The sequence below is a fragment of the Diaphorina citri genome, unplaced genomic scaffold, assembly GCF_000475195.1.
Source record: "Diaphorina citri unplaced genomic scaffold, Diaci psyllid genome assembly version 1.1 scaffold241, whole genome shotgun sequence".
NCBI lineage: Eukaryota > Metazoa > Arthropoda > Insecta > Hemiptera > Psyllidae > Diaphorina > Diaphorina citri.
The window spans coordinates 37,867-53,358 of NW_007377678.1; the positions used below are offsets into that span (position 1 = coordinate 37,867).

General features: G+C 39.4%; 1 protein-coding gene across 1 annotated transcript in view; it reads left to right on the forward strand.

Moving 5' to 3' along the window:
• Positions 1-2,902: 2,902 nt before the first annotated feature.
• Positions 2,903-15,492, forward strand: part of LOC103506525 (cyclin-dependent kinase 12) — a 59,280-nt gene continuing 46,690 nt past the window's right edge. The window contains exons 1-8 of the mRNA XM_026821565.1: positions 2,903-3,225; positions 6,036-6,155; positions 8,865-9,264; positions 9,683-9,858; positions 10,583-10,978; positions 12,721-13,032; positions 13,780-13,962; positions 14,679-14,783. Of these exons, the coding sequence (XP_026677366.1) occupies positions 8,875-9,264; positions 9,683-9,858; positions 10,583-10,978; positions 12,721-13,032; positions 13,780-13,962; positions 14,679-14,783 (1,562 nt within the window). The 5' untranslated portion in view covers positions 2,903-3,225; positions 6,036-6,155; positions 8,865-8,874. The remainder of the gene's footprint in view (positions 3,226-6,035; positions 6,156-8,864; positions 9,265-9,682; positions 9,859-10,582; positions 10,979-12,720; positions 13,033-13,779; positions 13,963-14,678; positions 14,784-15,492) is intronic.

Here is a 15,492-nt window from a genome sequence, read left to right on the forward strand (position 1 = left end):
GGACAATTTATCAAGATACACTGATATGCGAAATTTTTTGGGCCAGTTTGGATTTCCACAGTTCGTTTTCTTTGCTCTGACAGATCTTTCTTTTTCTTTTTTAAATTTTACCCACTTTAAAAATCTCTCATCTTTGGTAGGGCCTATATTTTTGTGTAAAAAGAAAAAGTGTATTTCTAGACTTTTTCTGTGGCCGTGTGGTCAAGAGCACTGACAGTCAACGCGGAGGTGCTGGGTTCAATTTCCAGTTGGCTCTGTTTTCAATGGAAATAAATAAATTACCTAAATTTTAATAATGAAACGTTAAGTTTCGCAATATTTTGTAAAAAAAAAAATCGATTTTGAAAATGTTCCAAAGTCAGTCCAAATTTTTTGTTCTCCAGTGTAGGATATGATATTTTGTCCCATATGATATAATGAGCAATAAGCAAAGGTGTTAATGAGCGAAAACCTCATTAATGAGTAGGTAGATAAGTCTTTAAGAGTAATAATGAGGACGTGGGATGTGGAAATGAATGGATGTGATTTGTAATAACTCCTCCGCAAAGTGGAGGAGAAGAGTCGGGTTTCCGTTTCAAAGGAAAACAGAAGAGGCCCAAAAAGGAGGAGGAGGAGGAGGAGAAGAAGAAGGAGGAGAAGGAGGAAGATAGGAAGCAAAGAAGAGAAGGCCAAGAAGTGATAGGAGAAAAAGGAGAGAAGAAGAAGAAGGTAGAGAAATTCTGAATTTTTCTCCTCCTTTTTCTTCTTTTCTTTTTTGACGCCTTCTTTTTCAACTTCGTCCTTCTCCGTCTATTTCTTCTCTTGCTCTCATTCTTTTTCCCATTTTTTTTCTCCTTCTTCTTCTTCTCCTTCCTCTTCTTCTCCTTCCTCTTTTTCTTCCCCTTCCTCTTCTTCTTCTTCTTCCTCTTCTTCATTTTCTTCTTCTTCATTTTCTTCTTCTCTTTCCTCTTCCTCTTCTTCATTTTCTTCTTCTCTTTCCTTTTCTTCTTCTTCCTCTTCTTAATTTTCTTCTTCTCTTTCCTCATCTTCTTCTTCTTCTTCTTCTTCTTCTTCTTCTTCTTCTTCTTCTGCTCTCTACTCGTCCTCCTAGGATATGTGTCCTAAATTTTGTTCCGAAAATACTTCACCCTAAAAAAGTTGCTCAGTTTCTTCCCTAAGCAAACTCAAACTTTTTCCTCCTTTTTGCCGTCAGGAGCAAACTTTTCTACTTGAAAATCAGTGCTAGAGGGCGCCGTTAAGTAATTTAAGAAGTGAGAGTAAAATTTTTGGGAAATTAAAATTTCAGAAAATAACCCCATGGTAATTCATTTAACTATGTTTTGCCCCCAGCCTAGTAAGCTTGAAGGGTAGCGCGTCTGCCTTGTAAGCGCTAGGCCGCAGGTTCGATTCCCGCCCGGGGCGGATTTTATCCTGATGGGATAATGTTCGTTCGCGGAACGGCAGGCTTTCTCCTATCCTGTCTTCCTTCTCTCTTCGATTTCGGGACGATAAGACCCTAGCAGTTACAGTTCTATTTGGAACAGGAATATTTCCTGGCAAATTGTACAGATATTTCGGGAGCCCATTATAATCAGTTCTTGTTCTTCCTGTTTACCTGTTTTGCAGATTGTAGGTAGTATATACTTTTAGGTAGGTATCTTGTACAGTACACTCATACTCAAGTGTTTGATTCCTCTTTAGGACAGGTGTGGATTATAGCCTGTAGGATTAAGAAAAGTTTAACCTGTCCTGTCGAGTTTCAAAATTAGTAGATTAAATTATAAATCACTTTTCCACAAAGAAGAAAATCTTTTTACTTATTTTATTCTTTTCAATCTTTTCCAAATCATTTCCGCCAATTTCGTTAAAAAATCAAAAATAAACTTCTTGAAATTTCCGTTGAGGCTGAGAGCGCCACTTACGCTCACACAGCACATTACTGTTGTGCTATCTCAAAGTGGGCGGCGCGTGATAAAAAAAAAAGAACACCAAAATTACTTGAGCCCTCTGCCCTCTCATCTTTTACAAGCGTTTTTTTTTCTTCTTCTTTTAAGGCTTGATAGAGGGATGTGTAACTGTGTAAATTTGAGATAAAAGGGAGACAAGAAAAAAAAAATCTAGTCGTTCCGAGAGTAACGAACTTTATCTGTTTAGAGGATAAAATCCGCCCCAGGCGGGATTCGAACAACCTCACAAGGCAGACGCACTACCCCTCAAGCTAAGTAGGCTTGTTGGAAGGAAAAGGAAAGGAAGAATTCACCGAAAGCCAACTCACCTAACTGGACTTCTGATTGTTCAAGGGGATCGAACCCGCGGTCTAGCGCTAACAAGGCCGACGCACTACCAACCTAGCTAACCATGCGCAGGCTGGCTTTTCAAGACAAACCGATTTTGTCGAACTCGATTTTGATTTAAAAAAAAAAAAGCAGATGCGTAGGTGTTGCCGGCTGTTGCGACGAGTAGGTCGAAAAAAGAAAATCGAATGCTTTTCCGATCTCGGTCGGTCCGGTCGACGGCGGTGATGTCGATCCGACAGACGACGATTTTTTTTTTCCGAACAAGTGGAAACGGGCTCTGGAGTCTGGAGGTGTTGGGTTCGAATCTCGGGCAGGACAAAAAAAATTGTGGCCAAGCTTTTCCGTTAATTGAAAGGCATGGCTATGAAAGAAATTGCTTTGGAGTAGGTAATACAAAAGTGATGGTACCGAGGTAGGTACGATCTTTACGAAAAAAAAAAAAACCTTTATACCTATTCTTTTTTCTCCCAAGGTAGGGTTTCAAAACTGCTATGGACCACCTTTAATGAGACTTTGAAGAGGAAAAGCAAGGATCATAGCGCTTGCACAACATTTTGTGTTTTGTGATGACGTCATTTCGCTGAAGGTCATATTTATGAAAAAACGAAAGAAGAAAAAAGATGGCCGACCAAATTTTTTGAAGAAGGGCCGATTCGATTGATGGATGAAATTTTAAATGGAGAACTAAATCAACTTATGATTTGAATGAAATTTATCCGAGTTTATCTCTTGATTCCTTTAGCAATCCATATTACTGATAAAGAAGTAAACTATTGCTGAGATCCATCTTTTGAGATCATTCTAAACTAATCTTCATACTGAAGTCTAAGCAGAAATTGTCCAGTCAAAACAGGCAATACAGTTTTTTTCTGTGATTCTGTGATGAGAGCCAGACATCTAAAACAGTAGATGTGAAGTGAAAAAGTGCAATCTTCGGCCGAATACTGAGGTAAGTCCCTTTCTCATCATTTAATTTGTAGTTTTAGTAAGACTTGAGTAATTTTCAAGTACCTGGTACTTCTCTTTTGTTGCTTGTAATTTTTCCTTCAAGATGGCCGGAGAATGACAACCGAGCAAAACTTTGAGTCAGGCCTATACTTAGCTTATTGGGAGACTTGTTAACTATTCCATTAATTGACGAATAACCACCCTTTGTCTGGTTGTTAATGATCGCTGGAGTAGACAGAAATCTTATTGCTCAAAGTTGTCAAGTTGTAGTTACCTGGTAGAAAATTCTATGAGGAAGTTATACTTGTCACAGCCCAACACTAGTAGTTCAGTGAACTCTGGACCTTAGAAAAGGAATTCCCATTAGGTTCGCATAGGCCCAATGTCACCCGAGTTCTAATCAAGTTTACCTTTGTATAGGCAGCTATTTATACATTTGTATATTTACTCTGAAAAAAGAAAAAAAAAAAAAAAAATCAAGTGTACCTCTACACAGGTGAAAAAATATTTAAACATTCATATTTATTTGTAAATGCATTATTTGTGAATCCAGATACTGTTTGTGGGTGTAAAAGGGATTTTGAACCCCTTTTACCTTCCCAGAAAAATTCTTCCAACATCAACAGTGTGACCAAGATTCCAATCAGTAGAGAAAGTAAAGTAATAAATTACGTAGGTACCTGTGAAAAGAGATAAGCTTGCGTGTTATGAGTACTTAATGTGAGGAAGGCACGGTTGGTCCAGTGGTAACGTGCTTGCTTGCCATGCAGAAGGTCCCGGGTTCGAATCCTACCATCGACAAAAAATTGTACTCGTTTTTTGATTGCAAATATTTCAACGGGTTACTTTCTGGTGTTCTTGTGTTGACCCAGCACCTAAATGGCTCAATCGATGTGGATCGAGGTCGATCGACTATGTTTGAACACACTTTAGACCTCCGTTGTTACTGTTAGAGTTCCCTCTCTCAAACCTCGATAAGAACAAATTCTATTTTAGAAGCCGCCACTGGTCCAGAATATTTTTCCCAACATACAGGAGCGACATTTGTGTTTCTTCCCTTCCCCCTTCCCTTCCCTCCTTCACTGTTTCTTTTCTTTTTCAACCCCGGCATTATACTGTCTTCTGTTTCAATTTCGCTTATTTTCGTCTTACTGGAGAAACGCTTTAATTCCTTTTCCCTCCTCCCCTCTTTTTCCCTCGATTTCTCTCCCTTTTCAGCCCGTCCTTCCTCTATTATTACGATAGTAATAAAAAAGGTCCCCTTTTTTTCCCACTCTTTCTTCCTCATTCTCGTATTTCCTCTTATCTCTCCCTTCATCTCTTTTCAGCCCGTCCTTCCTTTATTATTACGATAGTAATAAAAAAAAAAGGTATAAGGGACGGACTATTGTATTCGCTTCTGTGTCGTCTGTCTGTCTGTCTGTCTGTTCCCATAGAAGGACTTGTCCAAACCTGGTCGACCTATATATCAAATTAAAGGTCTTTTTACCAGGAGGACACCCCTGTATAAGCCATAAGCCACTGTTACAGTAATTTGTATTAGCTTAACCCATCTTTTTGGAGCTGTTTGTCCCTACAGTTTACTGAATTGTTAGTTGTATGTATTATTCTTTAACCCATCAAATATACGAGACCTTGTTTAGACTGCTGGGGTAAAGGGACTTTTCATTGGATATTCATAAAATTTTGACTTCATTTTCCTTTTAATATCATTCGAAATTCAATAAAGAGGAGGTGTCTTATTCTGTCAAGATCAAGACCTTGGTTAGACTGTAGGGGTAAAGGGACTTTCAAGTCCTGTCCCAGCAGGATAAGCACTTATATGTATTCCATTCTATTCTAAAGTGGGAGAGTCTTTTTCTAAAACAAATGTCTTAAGAGGTACCAAATAGCTGGGGAGTTTGAATACAACATCCCCCTCCATTCTCCAATAGGCTTCAAACTGCACTATTAAGGTTAATTAGATTCATATTAGACACCATTTAAAAACAATTGATCAAGTAGCAAAGTAGCAAAAAGTCCGTTTATTTATTGCATATTTTCCATGGTTATTTTGTTTCTCAAGTGTTAATTGTTTTCATATACAGAGTGTTTCAAAAGTCCGGGGACCCTTCAATATTTTTTTGAATGGCTAAAGATGGGAACCTGAAATTTGGCATATAGTTATTTCTTATAAAAAACCATTTTTTGCAGTGGTTCTCAAAATTCTGTCTCTGCCAGTGGCGGCTCCAGGGGGGAGCGTCTAATGTAGCAGTTCTTCAATTGTTACAAAATAAAAACAGCAGTGGAACACTCATCTTTTAAAAAGTAAAGTAAAAGGCCAGCCACTCACACTCAGGTCAGTTGTGGTGAGAAAAATGGAGAGATGGGTCTCAAGCTTTTCCCACCACACGTTCCAACTGTCTGATAGACCATGGTCTGTTGATGGTCCAAGTGTGAGTGACTGGCATAAGACAATAGGTACCTTAGATACATTGAGCTGACAACTATCTTATACATATAAAAAAAAATAAAAAAAAAAAAAAAAAAAAAAAAAAAAAAAAAAAAAAAAAAAATGCATGTGCAAATGGCATGGCACTTAAGGTACCCCTTTACTCTTAACATCAGGTAGCTTTTTGAGTTAGCAGCTTGAATCTTTAATCTTTACCTCAATGACATAATTATTACCTTCTTATGTAGCTTTAATATGTCATGTGATCATGTCACTGATGTATATTATTTGAAGTTCAATCATGATTTCATATAATTTTTGTTTATTTCTTTCTTAATTTCATTCACATTGTGATTTCTCTTCTTTGTTTGTTGAAACAGGTGTGAGTGCTAGTTTGTTATTTTATCCAAGTTTTAGTGAGTGCACTATTCTCTCACTAGGCTTCTTATTTGTACAGTACCCTATTTAAATAACAAATAACCATGTTTGCATTCATTAAGGTAATTGTACTTTTTTACTTTATTTACTTACTGTGGTTAAGGTTTTTACATCCTTCTTCTTATGGAACTATCTGTCTTTTCTTTCTCAACTTCAAAGTAACCAATATGCTAAAATATATTTTTGTCTCTTTTTAAAATGGAAATGCAGTTAAATTTGCTTATCTTCTCACTAAACCAAACCAATTTTTCAAAGCCTTTATTAAGTGGTCCATAAAAACAAACAAATTGACTTCGAAACTTGGAGTATATCTGTTGATAGTTGGTTGTTATAACATTCCTGAATGTCTTTCTCTTGATGTGATCAATTTTTTACTTTCTATTTCAATAAAGGAGATGATCATTTTTGTGTGAACATTCATTGTAACATTCATTTATTTATAAATATTGTAAAAAAAAAACACACTAATTAGGTACATAAAGTAGAGTGGTTGCATACATAACCACTCTCCCCCTCTCTCTTATTCTGATTTTTACAGTCAAAACTACCAAAATGGTGTTATTTTTTATCACAGAATTTAAACTTCTTCTAGGCTCTAGGGGTTTTTTTTTTTAGCTATCTAGTTGCTAGTCAAAGCAAACAAAATTTGAATTACATTGGGTTGGGCTGTTCTAACTTGTTTTCCTTTTCTATCTGTTTCTAACTCTCCTTTCCTTTTTTTTAACTTCCTCTTTTTATGCTTCTCTCCTCTCAATTGCTTGGTTCTCCTTCTTACAATCTCTGATTCTCTGGGTATTTTGTTTCTCCCTGTTTTCTTTCTCAGTTTAAACCTTGAAAGGTAAATGCTTTGTAAATAATTCCTTTCTTACCTTAATTTTATGCTTTACTGTAGGCTTTAGGTACAGTAGAACCTTGATTATTGCAACTTCTCCTCTCAATTGCTTGGTTCTCCTTCTTTCCTTCTTCTCTGATTCTCTGGGTATTTTGTTTCTCCCTGTTTTCTTTCTCAGTTTAAACCTTGAAAGCTAAATGCTTTGTAAATAATTCCTTTCTTACCTTAATTTTATGCTTTACTGTAGGCTTTAGGTACAGTAGAACCTTGATTATTGCAACTTCCATTATTTCAACTCCAAAATCCTATCTTATCAGAGGAAGTGACCATTACAATCTTGATCATTTCAACCACCCCCGGTCCCAATTAGTTGAAATAATCAAGGCTCCACTGTACGTATAATTGGATATTCATAAAATTTTGACTTCATTTTCCTTTTAATATCATTCGAAATTCAATAAAGAGGAGGTGTCTTATTCTGTCAAGATCAAGACCTTGGTTAGACTGTAGGGGTAAAGGGACTTTCAAGTCCTGTCCCAGCAGGATAAGCACTTATATGTATTCCATTCTATTCTAAAGTGGGAGAGTCTTTTTCTAAAACAAATGTCTTAAGAGGTACCAAATAGCTGGGGAGTTTGAATACAACATCCCCCTCCATTCTCCAATAGGCTTCAAACTGCACTATTAAGGTTAATTAGATTCATATTAGACACCATTTAAAAACAATTGATCAAGTAGCAAAGTAGCAAAAAGTCCGTTTATTTATTGCATATTTTCCATGGTTATTTTGTTTCTCAAGTGTTAATTGTTTTCATATACAGAGTGTTTCAAAAGTCCGGGGACCCTTCAATATTTTTTTGAATGGCTAAAGATGGGAACCTGAAATTTGGCATATAGTTATTTCTTATAAAAAACCATTTTTTGCAGTGGTTCTCAAAATTCTGTCTCTGCCAGTGGCGGCTCCAGGGGGGCCAACTTTAAAATCTTAAATCAGAACTCCCTACTTGTGATACATCATATCAAAGGTCTTAAAGAACGTAGTACTTTGGTATAAGATTGAGCTCGATCCGTCAACCAGGGCCGGAGTTATGGCCTATTCAATTTTTCATATTTCCATGTTCATCTGCCAATAGGGGAAGCACCAAAAATGGGAAATTCATATGGATTGGTGATTTGTGCTTCAAATAGGTTCGACTAATGGGTCATATTGAAATTCAGACCCAAAAATGAAATTTAGACTTTCGGCCCTAAGGCCTCAGGGGGTGAAAATGGATGTTTCGAAATTTTATTTTTGGGACCGAATTTCAATATGAATCATTAGTGGGACCTATTTGAAACACAAATCACCAATCGATATGAATTTTCCATTTTTGGTGCTCCTCCTATTGGCGGGAGAACATGAAAATATGAAAATTTGAATAGTCCATAACTCCGTCCCTGGTTGTCGAATCGAGCTCAAACTTGTACCAAAGTACTACGTTCTTTAAGACCTTTGATATGATGTATCACAAGTAGGGGGTTCTCATTTAAAATTTTAAAGTTGGGCCCCCTGGGATCGATCCTGGCTCCGGATAAAATTTGGCGACTATTTCAAAAAATGGTATTTGAAAAGATAAATCAATACCCTAAATTTCAGCTTCCCATCTTTAGCCGTTCAAAAAATATTCAGGGGTCCCCGGACTTTTGAAACACTCTGTACATAGAAATATAGACTAGACCAGAGGTTTCCAACTTGGGTGCTCCCCTGTGTAATTTTGTTGAATAAAAAGTAATTTTATTACCATTACACCCAAAACCCAAGATAGATATACTAGTTACCCAAACTAGTCATTTAAAATGGTTTCGAAATTAATTTGATTAGGATAAAATAAGTTACCTATGCAATTAATGCACTACAATCTACATATTAATGACACTCTCCCCATTCTCTCCTGCATAGGTTCTAGAGTATGCCCTCTGGTGGTCGGAACGGACAACCGAATGATCCGTTCACATTGAAAACACCAGGGCTCGTTCACACAGCCGCCGGGTTTGTCGATCAAGTCGTCTCCGATGAGGACCACTCCTCGGATGGTGAAATTCACTCCCCACGAGATCTAGCCACTCCAGACATGAAGTCGAAAAAGTCCAAGCACTCAGGCGGGAAGAAGAAGAAACGCTCGTCTAGGGAGACTCCTCCTCGGCGGGACCGGAGTGTGAAGCCACTGGTGGAGTATTCGGATGTAAGCTCAGAGGAGTTGTCATCGCCAGAGGCTGGGGAGATAGAGAGCGAGGGAGGTGCCGGTAGTCCCGTGTCAGCACCGCTTGGAGTTAAGACGTCGCTGAGTGCTCATTCCGAGGTGAGATAACATTTTTTGGCTTATGAAATAATTGTGTCCACACATGTCCATCGATGTCAACTGAGCCTGCACACTGCTTCGATAACATAGGATCACCTTGTTGATTGACGGCTGGTCGACTATGTTTGGACACAACTTTAGTCTTTAGATAGAGGTGTTTGAATCTCTTAGCTTCAACTCTTTTGACATTTGAGGTCATATTGGGTTTTTTTTTACACTCAATCAAAAGCACCCGATATTGACCACCATAAGTTTTAATTCCAAAAAATTGTCTGTAAAAAAGTTTTTTTTTCCTTCAGCCCAGCTCAGCTCCTTTGTCTTAGATTTTCAATGAGTGCTTTTATTGGGGGTACGCTTTCTCTACCCGACAATGTACTCGATTTCTCCTAATGTTCTCTTATTCTCTATCTCTGTACAGATGCGCAGGCATCCTCCTGGTCACGAGCGAACCAATCACTTGCGGTCGGAAAACTCGCGGGATTCACTTCGGCAACTTTCCCCTGAACATAATTCCTATAGGTCACCCTCGTATGGGTATGAACGGGCTAACCTGGCGCCCGAAGATGTCTGGTCTGAACACAAGGCGAGTTACAGGTGAGTTCCTTGTCCTATTAATTTATAATTTATTTAAAACCTAAAACCGATATAGTGATGTCATCAGAGCTGATATTCAAAGAAAACAAGGAAATTGGGTCCTATTAATTTATAATTTATTTAAAACCTAAAACCGATATAGTGATGTCATCAGAGCTGATATTCAAAGAAAACAAGGAAATTGGAACGACATCGAGAGGGAGCAGAGATACAATGATCGAAATTGGTGGAGAGGCTGCGTACATCGACCCGTCCCATGATGGAACGATTATGGATTGATTGATTAAAACCTGTTAAACACAGATAAGTTCCTATTCTATTAATTTATAATTTATGTACCTGTTTTACACAGAAATAAGAGATGAGAAACTAAAAACTATGTCAAGAGATTGGAAGTGCACTGTGAGAAAGAGAGGTAGACTGAGGAAAAAGTGGGAATCTTGCATAAGGAAAAAGGATTTATGGGGAAATGGGGCATGGATATATCGTGGAGACAAAAACTAAATCCAAAATCTTAGGTAGAAACACACTATCACGACGCGTGGGGAGTCAAAGCTGTAGTTCAGAGTTTTCCCATATGATCGTAGGTAATTTCGTTCAGGACAGCCACGTGACGTCCGATGAGGAAACACACTACCATAACGTGACGTGATGCTAGTGTGTTTCTACCTTTAGAGTTGAAATTCTTTCATTCAACAAAAACCTATGGTCCTTTTCGTTTCAGATCTCCTAGCCGCCATTACTCGCAGGAGATGTCTCCGCGGTCCAGCAGCAAATCCCACAAGTCCTCCAAACACTCGAAGGACGCGAAGAAGAAAAAGTCTTCCCGCTACAGTCCGCTCCCTAGTCAAGAGACCAGCAATTCCAGTTACCCGGGCTCCTCGTCCCGCGGGAAGAAGAAGCGGAAAAAGTCGAAGAAGGAGAAGCGGGAGCGCGGCTCTCCGCCGCCCCGGGATACCCGATCGCCTGCGGATAAGGAGAATGAGGATTTGGCCGGAGAGGACGCTCGTAGCCCGTCAGCCCCGGTGTCGCCCCGGCCCGGGAGTGATATGGAGGTGGACGGGCGGTCGGTTTCCAAATCCCCCGCGCGGGATGAGAGAAACAGTCAGGAGTCCAGTAGGTGAGTTTTGGTTTTTTGGTGACATTTTGCCGCCTTATAAACTGAAAAATGCTGCCAATGGAAAGGCTCCGTCGAAAATCCCCCGGGCCATTGGTGGCGTGGGGGTGAATCGAGGTGAAAGTGGGACGGAGGAGCCGTCAAAATTGGCGGCGGCGCCGAAGAAAAGATTTCATAAGTTGCGAAAGATTCGGAACAAGATCAGGAAGTTTGGAAGATATGACAACAGTGGTAAGTTACATGGGAGTGTGTTGGATTAATTTATCGATTTCAACCCACTTGGCATAATACCGCTAAAATTCTACTATGTAAATGCAATTTCTTTGTGTTATTATGTAATTATGTCACAACTTTGGTGCTCCCTGCAGCATTGTAGGATTTTTCCCAATAAGTATCTCAATAATCCTAACAACCAATGTTTACCTACCATGCTGGCACCGGTCGCTATGCGCATTTACATGTCATAGCTACTCATTTTCCTCACGAGGCTGAGTGGGCCCCGCAACAGCCAGTCACGGGATCAATCATTTGCATGATACAAATTTCTTGACCCCGCCGGGAATCGAACCCGGGTCTCCCGCGTGCAAGGCGAGTGCAGTGACCACTACGCCATGGGAGCTGACTATTGTTATATTATGTAGAGTAAAAAAATAAATTGAATTGAACTGTTGTCAAAAAGAGAGCAAGCAATCGAACAAAGTAGGTATTTGATCTGATATTGATATTGATGAAGTTTGTCACAGATGTTGCATCTCAAAGGTGGTTTTCTCACATTATTGAACCCAAACTAATCAACTAATCTTCAAGGAGCTTCAGCAGGAACCCTTTTTAGAGTAAAAAAATGAATTGAATTGAACTGCTGTCAAAAAGAGAGCAAGCAATCGAACGAAGTAGGTATTTGATCTGATATTGATATTGCTGAAGTTTGTCAAAGATGTTGCATCTCAAAGGTGGTTTTCTCACATTATTGAACCCAAACTAATCAACTAATCTTCAAGGAGCTTCAGCAGGAACCCTTTTCCTGAGCAAGTTGAGCAAGTTCTTAGGTTCACTAAACCATTTTCCCATCCCATGTTCCCCCGCCAGGTCCAAACCAGAGGCGGAGGACGATTCAGTCGACCCGCCAGACACCCCCTCGAACAATAACGAGCATATAGGTATTATGGCAGACACGGTGGGCTTATCACAGATTATATTTTTGTAGATTATTATACTATTATAGATTTAGTTTTAGTTTAGTTTTCTTAACATTGTACCACATACAATTGTATATCTCTACAAATAAAATTGACTGATTTATTGATTGATGGTTATCTAATATTCCCATGTTTTCAGGTTGTCATCATCGAGTTCATCTAATATTCCCATGTTTTCAGGTTGTCATCATCGAGTTTATCTAATATTCCCATGTTTTCAGGTTGTCATCATCGAGTTTATCTAATATTCCCATGTTTTCAGGTTGTCATCATCGAGTTTATCTAATATTCCCATGTTTTCAGGTTGTCATCGTCGAGTTTATCTAATATTCCCATGTTTTCAGGTTGTCATCATCGAGTTTATCTAATATTCCCATGTTTTCAGGTTGTCATCATCGAGTTTATCTAATATTCCAATGTTTTCAGGTTGTCATCATCGAGTTTATCTAATATTCCCATGTTTTCAGGTTGTCATCATCGAGTTTATCTAATATTCCCATGTTTCTTCCGTTCACTAAACCATTCTCCCATCCCATGTTCCCCCGCCAGGTCCAAACCAGAGGCGGAGGACGATTCAGTCGACCCGCCAGACACCCCCTCGAACAATAACGAGCACAGTGCCGACGCCACGGGCAACAACAAGGATACCTCCCGATCCCCTTCCCTGGAGAGACCTCCCTCTGAGGCGACCCTGAGTCGTGCCACGCCCCCGACCCCACAGGACCCACCCACTGGGTCCCCACACACCCCGCCCGGGGCTCCGGGGACTAGGGATAGTGTGTCCCCGGGGACGGAGAGGAGGAAGAAACATCGCTCGAGTAGTCCTAAGAGGAAACGACATGCGGGCGATGAAGAGAAAAGGTGAGGAATACTTAATTTTCAGAGAAGGCAACCTCCGTGGCCGAGTGGGTACCTACATATTTTTCAAATGTACGTGTGTGATATATTAAATCATTCTATTTTGTACTTATAAATCTTGTGGTTATATTACTTTTCCAATTCGCTTCATTTTTGACGGTTCGCGGAATCCGCGAACACAGCAAATCGTCCAAAAAGAAGTGAATTGAAAAAGTAATACAACCACAAGATTTATACGTTCAAAATAGCATGATTTGATATATCAGACACGTACATTTGAAAAATATGTAGGATTCGCGGATTTCGCGAACACCGCGCTATCGCAAACAGCAAAATATTGGACCAAAATGAAATAATAATGAAATCATAAAATTTTGGAGCAAAAAAATACTCCGATTTGATGGGTCACACTTGTACTTTTGAGGCATTTTTGTGATTCGCGGTTTCCGAATTCTGCGGAAACCGCGAACCGCAAAAATTCGGGTGAGTAGTCGAATGTACATTCAATTTAACGTAAAAAACGAATATGTAATAAAAAAAATAGGGGTTCTCATTTAAAAATCCAAAGTTGGCACCCAATTCGCGGACTTCGCGAATTTTTTCGCGCATCGCGATATTGCCAAAAAAATCCATATCAAAAATCAAAAAATTACTTCTTTTTTTTGAAATTTCAAACAGGCTCCGAGAAAAACAATTTAAGCATAAATTCTGGGACACCCTGTATATTTTAATTTGATTTTCATTTTCCAGGAAGAAACGCAAGTACAAGGAGGTGGAGGAGCCTCGCGAGAGAAGATCCTACATGGAGTCGCCACCCCGCTACGATAGCAAACGAGACAGACGGAGACGTGAACTAGACAAGGAGAGAGATAGACTGGAGCGACACCATAGTCGCAAGAAGTCCAAGCGAGATAGACTGAGATCTCCACCAAGGTAAGTAATGGCCGAGGTTAGATAGAAGCAAGTAAAGCAACTTAAAAGAGGTTAAAAAATATATAAATATGTTCGATAGAGGAAACTGTATCTGCTGAGGTCTTATCGTCCCGAAATCGAAGAGAGAAGGAATATAGGAGAAAGCCAGCCATTTGGAGAACGAACCTTATCTGTTTAGAATAAAATCCGCCCGGGTGGGAATCGAACCCGCGGCCTAGCACTTACAAGGTAGACGCATTACCAACCAAGATAACCAGGCTGGTAGCCTTTGTAATTGAACGATGGGCTTAAATATTCTGACATTTTTATAGGTTGTATTTTGTTATTTATTATATTTGTTATATGATTTTACAGTTCATCGGATTCTGTTATTTATTACTAGCCGAAATCCGTCGCTTCGCTCCGGATTTCTGCTGGTAAATCCTTAAGGCATGGCCGTTCATGTCACTCATCCATTTAGTGGTCTTGCTCGGCTTAGCTTAACAAAAACGAACCGGAAAATAGCTATAACTCTTCACGGGAGTGCAAGCAATAAGTTCACAAAGTTTCATAGCAATCGGATGATATTAATTTATTTTTATATATACTCGTATTAGATCTTTGAATTTTTGTCCCATAGACAAACTTGACCATTGTACGATGTACTATCACATTTTATTTTGTTGTGTAAATAAAACAAATATTCTATTTTATTGTTCTGTATTGAATGTTTGCAGAGTGAAAAGACATGACCTCTCGCCCCCATCCATACGCAGCAGATCACCCAGTAAATGGAGAAGATCCAGGTCTATGGACAGATCTCCTAGTTATGAATCACATAGGTAAGTCATTCAAGTGACCTGATGGTCAATCATCCCGACATTTGCATCATACATACATTATTACAAAGATAGACGGTACTTTCCTCTTAGGACTTGATTTGAATCATGTTTCATTTACTTACCTACTGTTCGCCAGTCTAGCTTGGTTGGTAGCGCGTCTGCCTTGTAAACGCTAGGCCGCGGGTTCGAATCCCGCCCGAGGCGGATTTTATCCTGAACGGATAGTGTTCGTTCTTGGAACGGATGGCTTTCTTCTATCCTGTCTTCCTTCTCTCTACGATTTCGGGACGATATGACCAGCAGTTACAGCTCCCTCTATCAAACTTGAAAAAGAAGAAAAAAAAAGTTACTGTTCAGACCAAATGATGATGAATTAAATAAATTCCGCGCGACCTTGGGATTTTAATCCGTTTGAAGTTGGTCCGGATCAAAGAAATGCTGCCCAGTATTGCAAATGAAAACGTGCCGCGCGGCTTTTCGTCTTTGGTTTTCTAGTATTTCAGTTTGTTTTCTTGATTGAGGGACGAAGTATGTTATGAAGGAATCCAGCGAGATACATGCTACAATGGAAACAAGTCATGTCGCGCGGCAAATGCTGCCTAACTGAAAACGTAGCTTCACCGGGAAATTCTGTCCGGGATGGGCATGCTACGACACAGGCTACAAGCGTCTAATGTAGCAGTTGTTCCATTGCTACGAAATAAAAACG